Source organism: Fusarium coffeatum (assembly GCF_003316985.1).
Source record: "Fusarium coffeatum strain FIESC_28 chromosome Unknown BRIP53273_contig_284, whole genome shotgun sequence".
Taxonomy (NCBI): Eukaryota; Fungi; Ascomycota; class Sordariomycetes; order Hypocreales; family Nectriaceae; genus Fusarium; species Fusarium coffeatum.
Window position 1 is genome coordinate 89,067 of NW_022158075.1, and position 14,639 is coordinate 103,705.

General features: G+C 49.3%; 4 protein-coding genes across 4 annotated transcripts; 3 read left to right on the forward strand and 1 right to left on the reverse strand.

Moving 5' to 3' along the window:
* Positions 1-633: 633 nt before the first annotated feature.
* Positions 634-2,784, reverse strand: FIESC28_10092 (uncharacterized protein; the record flags this gene model as incomplete). Its single annotated transcript, XM_031164227.1, has 1 exon — positions 634-2,784. One exon carries the CDS (start codon positions 2,782-2,784, stop codon positions 634-636), a length of 2,151 nt encoding a protein of 716 aa, XP_031011712.1.
* A 3,022-nt stretch (positions 2,785-5,806) lies between these two features.
* FIESC28_10093 (uncharacterized protein) lies at positions 5,807-7,819 on the forward strand (the record flags this gene model as incomplete). Its single annotated transcript, XM_031164228.1, has 3 exons — positions 5,807-7,589; positions 7,647-7,696; positions 7,748-7,819. The coding sequence occupies 3 exons, from the start codon at positions 5,807-5,809 to the stop codon at positions 7,817-7,819; spliced, it is 1,905 nt and encodes a 634-aa protein (XP_031011713.1).
* A 2,547-nt stretch (positions 7,820-10,366) lies between these two features.
* FIESC28_10094 (uncharacterized protein) lies at positions 10,367-10,807 on the forward strand (the record flags this gene model as incomplete). Its single annotated transcript, XM_031164229.1, has 1 exon — positions 10,367-10,807. The coding sequence occupies one exon, from the start codon at positions 10,367-10,369 to the stop codon at positions 10,805-10,807; it is 441 nt and encodes a 146-aa protein (XP_031011714.1).
* A 1,471-nt stretch (positions 10,808-12,278) lies between these two features.
* On the forward strand, positions 12,279-13,985 carry FIESC28_10095 (uncharacterized protein; the record flags this gene model as incomplete). Its single annotated transcript, XM_031164230.1, has 3 exons — positions 12,279-12,630; positions 12,710-13,765; positions 13,813-13,985. The coding sequence occupies 3 exons, from the start codon at positions 12,279-12,281 to the stop codon at positions 13,983-13,985; spliced, it is 1,581 nt and encodes a 526-aa protein (XP_031011715.1).
* Between the last annotated feature and the right edge of the window lie 654 nt (positions 13,986-14,639).

Genomic DNA, 14,639 nt, shown 5'->3' on the forward strand with positions numbered 1-14,639 from the left:
CGCCATTGAATGTAGTCACAGAGATACAATGACATCGACAGGTAGTTAGACTGGAAGCTATTCTCTTAAGGAGTACCTGACGGAAGAATTATTTGTGTACTATGCGGCAGAGGGTGCTCATGGTCATCTGCATGGGTCGTCGTATGGCTGCTGGTGGAGATATCGATCGGCTAGCTGGCGAGCTGACAGCTGAAGCGAAGTCAAAGCATAGGCCAGGCCCATGACCCTACTCTGTACAAACTCAGTGACTCTTTTACAGGTATACAGGGTATGCTGCTGGCCACCAAAACACAAGACAGATTGAACAAGATTCTCGTTTGCGATCAGTATCTGCTCTTTGTCAAGACACCAGACCAAGCGGCGCAATCGCTTCGGCTCAGCTCCCAAGTCAGTGATGAACCATCACCGAGATCGAGGTGCAAACACAGGCAAGCATTCAGGTCACAGTCACAAGCAAGCACGAAAAGTTTTGATCAAATATTAAATTGAGTAGATTACCCATTAACCCTCCAATGCGTACTAAGTTTTCCAACCACAACGAAGCCAGACACCATCAAATTACTCCCCCCAAAATGCTATTCCTCTATGCAGAAGAAAGAAAGAAATGAAGTCGCTATCAGATGCTAGTTGCGCTTAGAGAAGAGCAGCGGCAACGGCAGCAAGGAAAGCAAGACCGCTGACAGCCTGCTTACCAGCACCGTTGACGATGGTGGGCTCGCAGTGGTCGCCAGAGCAAGGAGCCTCGCCCTTGGAGCCAGAGTCGGAAGATCCGCCGTTGTTCTGGCCCTTGGAGCCGGAGCCTTCGGTGGTGCAGTGGTCGCCGACACAAGGAGTCTCGCCCTTGGAACCGGAGTCGGAAGAGCCGCCGTTGTTGCCAGAGCCGCCGTTGTTGCTGCCCTTGGAGCCGGTCTCCTCGCAGTGGTCGCCGACACAAGGAGTCTCACCCTTGGAGCCAGAGTCGGAAGAGCCGCAGTGGTCGCCAACGCAAGGAGTCTCACCCTTGGAACCAGAGTCAGAGCCGCCGTTGTTGCCACCCTTAGAGCCAGAGTCCTCACAGTGGTCACCGACGCAAGGAGGAGTAGGCTTGGACTCGTGCTCAATAGCAGGGCACTCAGGGTGGGAGCAAGCAGGAATCTCAGGCATCTTGGGGTGCTCAGGAGTACCGTAGCTGTTCTCCCAAGGCTTGTAGATAACCTGACCGTGCTCGCAAGACTCGCAGTCAACGGGAGTGTAGCAGACATCGTAGTTGTACCAGTCATCGCACTGCTCGGGCTTGTAGACCTGCTTGCCGTTGCAGCTTCCGTTGGAGCAGTAGTGAGGAACATATTGAGAGCCACCCTTGCAGTCACAGGCCTCAGAGATGTAGACGTACTCGCCATCGCACTCCTCACCGGGGTAGGGCTTGAAGACGTAGACGATGCGGCCGCCCTTGCCAGTCTCGGGGTAGCACTGGCCGTTGTAGCACTCGTAGATGGCGGTCACGGTCTTGGTCTCGGTTGTGGAAGCGTCGGAGATGGTGGTTGTGAAGGTGGTGGTGATGGTGTCCTGGTCAGTGACGGTAGCAGTGAGGATATCGGTGAGGGTAACAGAGCCGCCGAGAGAGACGTAGACAGTGAGGAGGACGGTGTTGGGGATGGCGGATTGACGACGGCTGAAGCGGTTCATGCGGTCGAGAGGAGCATCACCACCGCAGAACTCAGAGTCATCACCGGGGCACTCGATGTCACACTGGTCAATGTCGACACGGCTGGTGTTGTCAGAGTCGATCTCGTCACCACAGTAGCAGTCAGTGTCGCGAACACCGAAGTATCCACGGCCATCACAGTTGCTGGCGCAGCGGTCCAGGTCCATGGAGCCGGAGGACTCAGAAAGCTCAAAAGTAGGGAAACCGTTGTTGGAACCGACACAGCCGAAGAGAGCAAAGTTACCGATGGAACCAGGGAAGCCAGCAGGAGAAGTAGCGGTGGCAATAGGAGCGGTCTCGGTACCGGTAGCAGTGACAGTCTCACCCTCAGAGTTGGTGAGAGCACCCTCGGAGTTGGTAGCAGCGGTGTCGGTAGGGATGATGGTCTCGCCTTCAGAGTTGGTGATAGCGCCCTCAGAGTTGGTAGGGAAGAAAGTGAGAGTCTCAGTGCCGGTAGGCTCTCCCTCAGCGTTGGTCAGAGTAGAGTCGGTGACGATGGGATCAGTACCACCACCGTTGCCACCACCGTTACCAGTGCCGTCGTCAGCAGCGACCTTGACATTAGCAACGGTCAGAGCAACTGGGTTATCACCACAGATGTTGTTGAACTTCAGGACGGGATCCTGAGCGCCGGCCTCAGCTCCATTGGTGGACTTGCCAACAAGACCGTCGGTGGTCTCAAGGTCCTCAATGAAGACCCGCTGACCATCGACAGTGACTTCGAGTTGACAGTCAGTGGCGGCACGCTTACCGTTGTTCTCAAGGGCCTCAACAAGGATGGAGAACAAGATCTGGATCAAGTCGCCGAGGGAGATACCATCAGGGAGGCCGCCTCCAACAGAGAAGGTAGCAACACCGTTGGCGATACCACTGAGCAGGACAGCGACGCTACCGTCGGGAAGGGTGGTCAACGAAGCACCAGGTCCGAGATCGGCATCGGCAAGATCGACGGGAGCAGGAGGACCAGCAGACGAGCTAGGGATAGCAGTCTCAGTGCCAGTGGCAGTGGAAAGCTCAGTAACAGGAGTACTGCTGTTGGTGAAGCGCTGAGCAGCAACACTCGAGGCCAAAGCCAGGAGCAGACCGGGAGTGAAACGCATTGTTGTTGAAGGTTGATTAAAGCCAAAAATGAACTTTTTGTTGTAAAGTGCAGATTATAAAGAGTGAATTGAGTTGGAAAGCGAATGTTGTTGTTGTTGTAAAAGAATGGACTGAGCCTCGATGAGAAGATGAGAGTGAGGATGAGTGAGAAGTGATTTGGGGAGGAAGTTGTTACATCTTATATACAAGAATTCGGTACTATCGAGTTGGATATTGGACTACTGTTCACGATATTCACTAACAACGGTTGCAGTGTATGGGATTCCAACCGCCCTGCATGCGACATTCCTGACGTGATGGCTAGCCTGGTAATGGTATAGACACGCAAGGGCAGCACCAAACTTACCCACTATACGACGATAGTTGGCCAAATGTCTCACCAACTCAGGTACGAGATTCTGGATTCGGCATCAACGAATGTAATTTTTGTACCTGTCTATTCTGCTTGCAGACTAATTCCTAAAGTTGTAACCCGCTCCAAGGAACCGGATGCATGGAAGCGGCCGTTGACTCCTGGCAGTTCTCCCTTCAATCAGGGACCTCAAGACTCACGATAATAGTGCGATGTACATTTTCTTACCAGTTTCCCGGTGCTTTACTATGTTCCTGCCTTCCGCAGGCCAAGGCTCGTGAGCCGACTAGATGGGCCAACCTTGCGGTCCACATACGTAGTGAATAATCACATACTCCAAACTTACTCAACCAACACAACGTTTCCACTCACAATTACAATCCCTCTTGGCAACGGCGGTACTCGAGATTCATGCTGTGGCAACAAAAAGCAACCAGCCGAACTCCTCACCTCAGACATTTATTGTCACTTGTCAAGCGAAACTTGGGTAGCCGAAACAGGTTCTTTCACCACTGAAAACGGACTGGATTCGACAGGACGCGTATGGAGTGTCTCACGTGCTTCGTCCGTCTTGGCTGAGACATTGGATGCTTGTCTGTGGTTGACTGGCTGACGATGCTTGCGGCTGAAATGTTTGCAGCGCAGGAATTCCAGGTGGATGGTAAACTGGATACTCATGCCCGCAACGAATGATCGGCTGTTTCATAAATGTTGTCTGAGGTATGATGTAGGGAGTTTGGGTTGCTGGGCTGTGTTGTAGACATGAGATCAGATCTTGTTCATGTTATTCATAGATGAACTTGATCGATAAGCTCATTTCCAGTAAAGATGTGATTGAGATTTGCTTGATAGGAATTCAATTTAATCTTCCCTCTAATTGAATTTGCATGTGGCGGTAAATGCACTGCCCTTGATAACCCAATAATCCGGGTGGGCAATTGGAAGTAGTGCTACCCTATATGATTGTGACTCGGCCGAGACTAACGATCTCAACGTTAGATCCCCAAAAATAGAAGGTTTGCAGTTCAAACGCTCGTCAACGATCTCAACGAAGAAAGTTTAGAATTGAATTCAAGTATAGCATCCAGCTTCCCAACGACGAAACATCATCGTACCAAACCACGATTCTGCAGAATCACTCCCTGTACTGCATCGCTCGGACCTTTTCCAATAAACTAGTTGACGCCGTCGCAGCAACGACATTCCCCTTGCAACTCCAGGAATGAGAAGATCCGCGTTTTTATCCGCCTCAACTGTGTAGCCTTACTCGTAAAAGCACAAAAGTTGGCCGATCACATGACCACAAGCCAGCAGCGGATAATGACATGCTGCTGGAATGGAGAAGTGGACAAGCTTTTTGCTGTTGCGGGTGCGGCGGCACGGCGGTTGAGACATATCCAGGGTTGGGGTTGGCTGGACTACCCCCTTTGTCTGGACTACCTATGATGTGGAATGAGGATGTCACGAAAAGAATATAGCCGTCACCGCAAGTAAAAGGGTCTCTGTTTTTGAATACTTGGCCTAGCGGTTTTATTCTCAGGAGGTAATTCATGAGACATGAGGAAATAGCTTTTGGTTTCGCGGAGGGATTAGGTACGTGCCGATGGGTTAGAAGAGCTTGGAAAAGGAGAAAGGAGATAGCAAGAATGACGTTCGAATTACATTGAAAGAGGACCTCCCTGATATTCCTCATTCTTGGACACCCTTATCGTACCATCTCATCTAAAGTCACCGTGAGCAGCATTTATTCTCTCTTCTGATGATTTGTTCCCTAAGACCAAATTCGAAATCTTGGAAATACCACGGCTGCAGGGCTACCTGAACTCTGCGGAACCATATCCTTGGCCAAGACCCGCGAAGGCGCCCTCAACCTGCAAGAAAGGCGATATATCATCCTTTGGGTATTCTATTTGAGAGTAAGCTGACATTGTTAGTAAGTTTTGTAGCCTTGATCTATGTTGTGGTAAGATATTATCATCTATCCAAACATGGCCGGTTTATCTTTACCACAGTTTCCAGGACACAAGACTGTTATCTTATACAAGACATTGTCACCCAAAACCCCGTGATATCGCGCATAGTGTACTAACAATAAACTCTGTTACATTACGTGCAACTTCGTAATTTATCCCTAATGCGTCATGGTATCGAATCCTTAAATCCTTCTCCGGCTTATATCACTATTCATCCAGCCTATCCGAAATATCTAACTGGTCACAACCCCATCTCCAACACTTGATCTTACCTACCAATCCTTCTGCATCAGCACTAATCACGTTTTACCATTAAAAGTAACCACGCATTCGGTTTTGGCTGATTCCTTTCCCTCTTTGTACGCGGTTATATCGGATTCTGTGCTTATCCCGTAGGATCCTACGGAACTAGTGCTTATTTCCATCACCTCCCTCGGACTTTTTGGAAGTGATCCAATTCGTCAATAGACCGAAGTATATAATAGCGATGTGGGATATCTACAGGATTAATAATTCCGCTTTGCCAGTCCTTTACATGGGAAACTCAGTCTATCTTCTATATAACTCCCGCCAAAGACGGTCTGATTTGCTGTTTTGTCGAGTGCAGTATATTTCAAAAAGTCGGAATAGACTTGTTGAACACATAATCTTCTTCAAAAATACTCCTTTGTTGCTTCTATCACTACATTATTAATCATGGCCATAGGACATCCCAAACGCCCCAGGACGAAAGTCGCAGATCTTCCGTCCAGCTTTCCCAACGTCCCAACCTTTGAAGGCGAAGACACCCTCGATTCCTCTAAAGTCGCCACAGACTTCATCAAAGACTTCTCGGATGCCATCACCAGTTCAGACTGGGAGAAGCTAGCGAGTCTCTTCGTCGAAGACTCGTGGTGGAGAGATTCTCTTACCCTCACATTTGACAAACGCACCATCCATGGAAGAGATGCGATCATCTCAGCATGGAAGACACTTGCTGAAGACCACAAGCGTAATCCGTCTGATGTTTCGGCTGATAAGGAGGGCATGTGGGGGATGGGACCGCAGTACATGCGCCTTGCGCCTACGCTTGCTTGTCTGGATGTTCCCTTTAGTTTTTACACAGATAACCCACGTTCCAAGTGTGTTGGACAAGCTAAGCTCATACCTGTTGATGGAAAGTGGCTTATCTGGATCTTGAGCACAGCTGTTCAGGAGCTCGTTGACCATCCCTTCGAACAACTACCCCGACAGTCACCGTCTCTCATCGACAGCTCTCAACGCGGCAAACCATCAGCTCAAGGTCTTCCCAATGTCTCCGGTATCCTAGACGTCGTTGTCGTCGGCGGAAGCTGCAGCGGTCTTGGCAACACCATCATGCTCGACTCCGCAGGCGCTGATGTCGCTGTCTTTGACACAGAGCTTGAGGCAGGTGGTAACTGGTCTACCTCACGCTACTCGAGCGTTATTCTTCATCACAATAATTTGATGGTGCAACTGCCCATGTTTCCCATTCTCAAGGAAGGATATCCTGAGTACATGGGTGGTAAGGATCTGACGAGATACATGTCTTCTGCTGTGGAGCAGCTCAAGCTTCCTTTCTTCGGAGGTATTGAGGTCGTACGAAGTTCGTGGGATGAAGGTGCCCAGCATTGGACGATTGACCTGAAGGATATACAGTCTGGCGATACTTCCACGATTAAAGCAAAGAATCTTGTTCTATCTAACGGCTTTCTCATTTCAAAAGCAAACCCGAACGTTCCATCCCTTGAAAATCGAGAAGCCTTCAAAGGACCTATCGAGCACACATCAGAATATCACGACGCTACTCAATACAAAGACCTCGATGTAATCGTCGTTGGTACCGGCAACTCAGCTCACGATGTCGCCAAAGATCTTGCTCTCAACGGCACAAAGAGCGTAACTATGCTCCAGCGCAGTCCTACAACACTCTTTGACTTTGAAGTCTTCTTTCCCATCATCTCGATGCGTTATCAAGGCCAAATGCCCGTCGAAGCAGCAGACTTTCTAGAAAACTCTATGCCATTGGCAGTTATGCGAGATATGGCCAATGGCCTAACTGCATCGCTGAATCAAGTCATGGAGCCAAGACATAAGTTGCTTGAAGAAAAGGGGTATCAAGTCGAAAAGCAAGTCTGTCTTATTTGTCGTGCGTATGAAGAGCGTGGACGTGCGTTCTATGTGGATCAAGAAAGGGTTTTTGATATGGTGCTCGAGGATAAGATTCGTATTGCTAGAGGTGAAGCAAAGGGGTTGACGAATGAGGGACTCGTTGTTTACGATAAGGATACCGGCGAGGAAAAGACGATTCCTGCTGGTGGTATTGTTCTTGCTACTGGGTATAAGGATGAGGATTTACCTGCGAAGTATGCTGAGGCTGGTTTCGTCGACAAGGACTCGGCTGCCAGACTGGAGAATGTGAGTACGTTGGCTGTTGACGAGGAAGGCGAGTCACCTGGCTATGTGACCTATTCTGGTCGTAAGTTTTCATCTAACTTTTCTGTGCGTATGAAAGACTGCTTGCTAATGGTTTCAGATCCACACCTTTACTTCGCCGGTATTGGATTCTACATGTGTCGCTGGATCGTAAGTTTGACCTCGTTGCATGAGCGTCCATTGATTGCTAATATGCTGTAGGGTCGGTATATCAGTGTACAGGTTGTGGCTGATGTGAAGGGCAAGTTCCCTGAGCGCTATGCGCGGGATTAAGGAGTACAAAGTCAATTACCGTGGTAGTCGGGATGGAGCTGGGTGGATGTCCTTTCATTTGACCGATGCTTTCCTTTGCTGTATGAGTATAAAGTCAATGAGCAAATCAATTATTCACTACTGAAATACTCGGGAATGGCAGATGACATTTATCAATTTGCTCTTTGGCAAAGGCATGTCTGCAGGGTAATGCCAATGATAACCCCTTTAGCGACTATGAATTTGGTATTGACTCTAACCGAGAAAACAAGGGCAACAGTAACGGTTTTCAGGGAATATCTGCTAATAAGTTACGTAAAGAACAACTTGGGCTGGGTTACGTCGTCGCAGTGTGCCACGAGGACTCGGACTTATCAAGGTAGAAGGATAACATTAACTGCAAGCAGAAGCGCAACTCTCAAGACCTGAATTGAAACTAAAGGATCAACATTTAAATCACAGCCAAGAATAACGAGTCAGTTCATCATCTCAATCTGTAACACGTCCAGGCCTAGAACAATAGAAGCGCCTCGCCAAGATGAGCCTATTTCAAGCGCTTAGCGAAGATGCCGCACTCAAGTAAGGAGACGATAGTCGTTTCACTTTCTTCCTTTTTACGCCACATTGATATTAATAACGACAGCTAGATGATCTACCGGGAATTTGCATTGCGTGATGTACATGGCGTTCAAGCGGCAAGCCACGTAGCTGTCTCTGATAATTCTGATTCAAACTTGTTACACTCACAAGGATGCTACTCGGCGATATTTTCATGGTTAGCTTAAGCGCATTTTTGTCAATTGCTCCAACTTCCAAGTAACGAAGATGCTGTGACTCGGGCATTAATCATTATTAATTCTTACTCGATCGCCTCGATCGTAGTCCACATCTCGTAAAGAAAACCTGTCAAGACGAAAGAAAACCTGTCAAGAAGAGGAACAACATTTATCCTCTGCGCAAGAATCAGTTAATTTCGCCTAAGATATGACGTTCCTCGGCCGATCAGTCTCAATGCGCGTATAACCGCTATCGAATGCGAAGTGTTGACATAAAATGAGCCATTTTCCTTCTTATCCATTACTAAATCTCTTGGATGGCGGTTTGCTATCATAGGGTCAATTTCACTGGGACCAAGGGGATCCTAGCTTAGGTCCCAGTGTCCTTGGGCCTATCCACTGCGAGCGACATCCATGGCACGGGTAAGTCGGAGTTGCACGTGTTTTTGGTCGGTCTGCTGCAAGCCAAGTAAGCCACAGACAAGGGAAAGACACGCTGTGTGAGAAAGGGGAAGGAGTCTAGAATGTCTGTTGGTTGCACGATCAAACAGGGGTTCTCTGCATTTTTATTTAAACGTGCAGTGATGATCATGAAAATAGCAGCATGATTATCCCATGTGTTTGAAGTTCAGCTTGATGAGAACAAAGCTAATGCCATGTCGTCAGAATTTAGCCTTGAATGGCATTTATATGGATCATTAACGGGACCTCGACGTAATGAATAGAGAGACGTTTCGGGCTTTTATCTCGTAGCCCAGTGAAACGGGCGGGCTTAGCATGCCGTTGGACTCGCAGTGGTTTCTCGGCCCGATTGAAAGACTGTGATTATTGCCGTATTGATCATCTTCAAGGAACGGGGAGATGGGGAATTGGCATGGGGGGTGGATAAGGGTTGAGCTTCGGTATCGCTCAAAGAAGGAATAATGATCGAGCTGGATATCCGGGTCCCTGTTATTACCATAGCTCGGCCTTAGCTGCAGGAGGCCATCGATTACGAGTATTCCAGTGTCATGAATTGTTCAGTGTCTATTAAAGGAGGTAGAAGAACAGTAAAGCAGGAGTAATTGACCTCATTCTGACCCTCTTCAGCACGGGACAAGACCTAAACATTCGGAAGGGGAATTAAAGTGTCTAGTTGCCCACGGGGGAGGGGAATAGCTAATCGTTCTGTTACGTACTGAAAAACAACATTAAATCGTGGAGAGAGACGAGTCTCAGGCCATGCCCGTAACGTGTCTGTTCGCGTTGGGGCGGGTCTCCGGTAAGAGGAGCCGTTCAAGTTCAGCTCCCCCCTGAAGAATTGAAGAAAAACCCACGAGGGCTTCACGGAGTCTGTCCGTTTATTTTCTAGCGTCTTGGTAGTTAAATATGGATCATCTCCTGTCTTCTAGAGCGTGTGGAATTGCAACCAATAGATGAGTGATGGTGAGAAGATACGTACACTCTTAGATAACCGAGCTTTTCCCAGAGCAGAAAAAAAACCCAATGGATCCCAAACCCTGGAGGAGAACAGGGTTAGACGAAGGAAGAGAGGGGGAAGGGAAGCGAAAAAAAGACAGGCAATGCCCCCTGAGTCAAACCCTTTGACCTCCTGAAGGTTTGACCAAGCTTTGAACCCTTTTTTTCTTTCTGTCCCTCAATTGTCTCTTCAATTGTTCTTGTTGGATACCTTGGCTACGTACCAGGCCCAGTTTATTCCCTCCTCTTGTGATCCTAGACCTGATCTGATCTGATTCGATACGTGCACCGACCGATACGATACCCTCCTCCTATATACGAATACTACTACACAATGTCCGGCCTCGACGCACCCGAAGTTGCCGCAGCCTACGACGCCGTGCGCGACGACAAGGATAGCACAAACTGGCTGCTAATCTCGTACGCCTCCGCCGTCGGCAACAAGCTGTCGCTCACCAAGACGGGCACGGGCGGTCTAGCAGAGCTTGTCAACGAACTCGACGATGGACAAGTCCAGTACGGTTACGTGCGCGTCGAGTACGCCAACGATAAGGAGAGCACGCGAGTCAAGTTTATACTGGTTGTCTGGATTGGAGAGAATACAAAGGTTATGCGCAAGGCGCGCGTGAGCATTGAGAGCGGCGATGTTAAGAGGCAGCTTTCGCATCATAGTATTGCTGTTACGACGGGGGATAAGTCTGAGTTGGAGGAGAAGGATATTGTTGTTAGGTTGAGAAAGGCTGGTGGTGCTGATTACAATGGAGGACGGGGTTAAGAGTCACGAGGATATCACGACTGCACGGCACACATATACCTATCATACATACATACAGCTGCAACAGCATGCAAGGAACGGCCCGTCATGACAAGCGTATCAATTGATCAACACAACATCCGCATCTTAACCGATCACGTGTCCCGGTAAAGACTTCAATGTCGCCGGACTTCTTAGATAGGAATAAGGCCAGAAGCTATCCAAGGTGAAGGGTGCAATTGTGCATGTTTATCTTGTTTCATCCTAGATGACTGACGATAGCTTCAACTCAAACCCCAGAAGATGCACGTTATAATGCGACACCAAAATCATGGCAGACTGGGATGGGTTGTTGATACCCTGACGATCACATACAGGATATTCACCAAAATAGGTAAAGTAAAGCTGAGAGATCGTCACGAAACCCGGCATTCGGCTTGTTTGATTGAGTTTGTCTGTCAGTCAATTGACCTGCATGAGCATCCCTCTGTTTCACATGCACCTTCAGCCACCTATAGCTATACTCGGTACACAGATACTCGGTCTCTGGTGGTTTAATTAACCTGAAAGCTTGGCCCAATACCTGAACAGTTCTTCTTCTTCTACCGTTCAACTGTAACGTAGCCTGCAGCAGCAACCAATATCCTATCAGAGTACCTCAGTGCTGAGAGTAGCTTAATCTACCTTCCACTTCCAGCTTGATGCCGAAACCTTGTGTCGGCCTGGCCGCCTTGTGGTTCCACTCTTTTCATGACGTAGCAGCCTATCATCTTCACCTCTTGAATCGCGCGAGCTCTTTTCCTTTTCAGCCCGCGTGCGCTAGACGAGATGGCATTTACGGGTTGGACCTATCAGTGAAGAGCTTGTGGTTGTACGGGCTTGGGTATCTCTGTACGGCAAGCTACTGATTGCGGTAGACTACTGAGCACATGGCTGTGGTTAAGAGAGGAAAGCATCGGTACTGAGTGAGACAAGTACAGGTACAGGTTAGTCAAGAGTCTTGAGAGCATGAACCATTGCCATCACAACTGATGCTTCTAGACCCTCGATTTAATGCTGTTGGTTCCAACAGTCAGTCAGACTACTGTATCATCAATCTTCCCCGTCCCTTGCTCTCATCGTCCTAGGTACCCTTAACTGCTAGGTAGTCCTGGCTTACTGTAACTGTCTAGACTGGGTCTTGGCTTCTATGGAACCCGCAACATCCCACTCTAAAACCACTCTTTTCCACTTTTGGACGCGTCTCGGGGGAGGGACTTGATTCCCTGCTTGATTGCCACCCATTACATAGCCTGGAGGGGGCCCCCCATGTTTCCCGATAATCCGCTACTCCAAATTTCTTCAAGGCCCCGTCCGTCACTTTTCAATTCCCCAGATTCAATCCGACCCTCTCTTTGTCTTTGTCTTGTGTTTTTAAATCCCCTCCTCCTCCCTCTCCCTTCCCTTTCCCTTTCGTCAACCCCCCCCTCGTCTATCTCTCCAAGCCGCCATCATGTCCAAACACGACTCGGGCAGCACAAGCACAGGTGCAATGGATCCAGTCGTCGAGCAAAAGCCTCGTCGAGGCTCAAAGGCTTCCGTCGGCAACAATGAAGCTGCCGATCAGCTCCTCGAGAACCTGGGCTACAAGGCTGAGCTGTCGCGAAACCGCTCTACCTTCCAGGTCGCCTTCATGTCCTTCGTCCTCGCTTCCATTCCCTACGGTCTCGCTACCACCCTGGCCTATCCTCTTGTCGGCGGTGGTCCCGTCAACGTTATCTGGGGTTGGGTCGCCGTCTCTCTCATTATTGTCTGTGTAGCTGCGTCTCTTGGTGAAATCACCAGTGTCTATCCTACAGCTGGAGGTACATTCCTCCCCTCCCATTGGAGCCATGTCTCTTGTGTCTCTGTCCCCGTGAATTAAACTGATTGTATCGTGATTAGGCGTCTACTACCAAGCTTTCATGCTCTCCCCTCCTCGATGGCGTCGCATTGCAAGCTGGATCTGCGGTTGGCTGTACATCGTTGGAAACATCACCATCACTCTCGCCGTCAACTTCGGAACCGCCCTCTTCATCGTCTCTTGCGTCAATGTCTTCGAGTCGAGCCCCGGCGTCGGCGTCATGTCCGGCGAGCCCTACCAGGTCTTCCTTGTCTTCTTGGGTCTGACCATCCTGTGCAACGCCGTCTCTTCGCTCGGAAACAAGTGGCTTCCATGGATTGACACCGCCGCCGTCTTCTGGACCTTTGCCGGTGTTATCGCTATTGTCGTTTGCGTCCTCGCTATCGCCAAGGAGGGTCGTCGTGATGCTGCCTTCGTCTTTGGCCACTTTGAGGTTAACTCTGGATGGCCTTCTAAGGGCTGGTCTTTCATGGTCGGTCTTCTCCATGCTGCTTACGCCACTTCTTCCACTGGCATGATCATTTCCATGTGTGAGGAGGTTCAGAACCCCTCGACTCAGGTCCCCAAGGCCATGGTCGCTACCATCTTCATCAACACCTTCGCTGGTCTCCTCTTCGTCGTTCCTTTGATGTTCGTCCTCCCCGACATGCAGCAGGTCGTCCTCTCAGCCCAGCCCGTGCCCTTCATCATCAAGAGCGCTGTCGGCAGCTCTGGTGGTGCCTTCGGTCTTCTGTTCCCTCTCATCATCCTCGCCATCATCTGCGGTATCGGCTGCACAACTGCCAGTTCTCGATGCACTTGGGCTTTCGCTCGTGACGGTGCCATTCCCGGTGCCAAGTGGTGGTCCAAGGTCAACACTTCTCTCGATGTTCCTCTGAATGCCATGATGCTCTGCATGGTTGTCGAAATTATCCTCGGTATCCTCTACTTCGGTTCATCGGCTGCCTTCAACGCTTTCTCTGGTGTTGGTGTCATTTGCTTGACTGCTTCTTACGCTACTCCAATTGCCATCAGTCTTTTCACTGGCCGCAAGCAGGTCAAGACTGGAAAGTTCTACCTTGGCAAGTTCGGTGCCGCTGCCAACTGGATCGCTCTCGGTAAGTCATCTGTCTCTAACTATAGTATATCTCGCTAACTTTCTCAGGCTGGTCTCTCCTCGCCATGCCTCTCTTCTGCATGCCCTCCGCTCTCCCCGTTACCCCCGAAACCGTCAACTACGCCCCCGTCGTCTTCGTCTTCGCGTGCCTGGTTTCTGGAATCTGGTACTGGGCTTGGGGCCACAAGAACTACGCTGGTCCTCCCACCCACGAGGATTAAAAACTGTTTTTTCTTAAAGCGAGCAGCATCTAGATGCCTTGACATTTATTCGACATTTTCCCTCATATCAGTCTAGTATATACGTGTGAGGATTTTAGTCGTGCTCTGTGCTTGATACCCAATACCTAGCTTTAGATAGGATGATCTCAGTATTAGCTAGGAAGATATTCATAATTCACATTTTCAAAATGCCATTGCGATGCGAGACAATTGATTGTGTCTCTCAGATCTGAGATGACGATACAGCATGCTTGACTCTGGTTGGTAGTTGGTTAAACGTCCAGAGGCGCAAAGGTTTCGCATGGGAAAACACTCACTCAGCCATCCTCTTTATTCCCACAACTCAATTGGTGAACCACTGATGCTCGCGTGACTAACGGTCAGAGACATACCTTAAATTGGGTATCACATGGGAACGAGGTAAAGCCATGTACCTACCAAACTTCTTTCAGCTTACTACGCCGCGTGCCCATAAGCGAATACGTCGAAGCCAATGAAGTACCTTGTCCTTCCATGACTGCTTAGTGGCTGTCGATTGTAGGGTTGCACGTAAGGTGGCAGATGACAGCGTTGTGCATTGAGGGTGTGGTGTCAATCTGACGGATGTTACGAGACTCGATCTGTATTGGAATTTGAAAACACCAAGCCTATTAT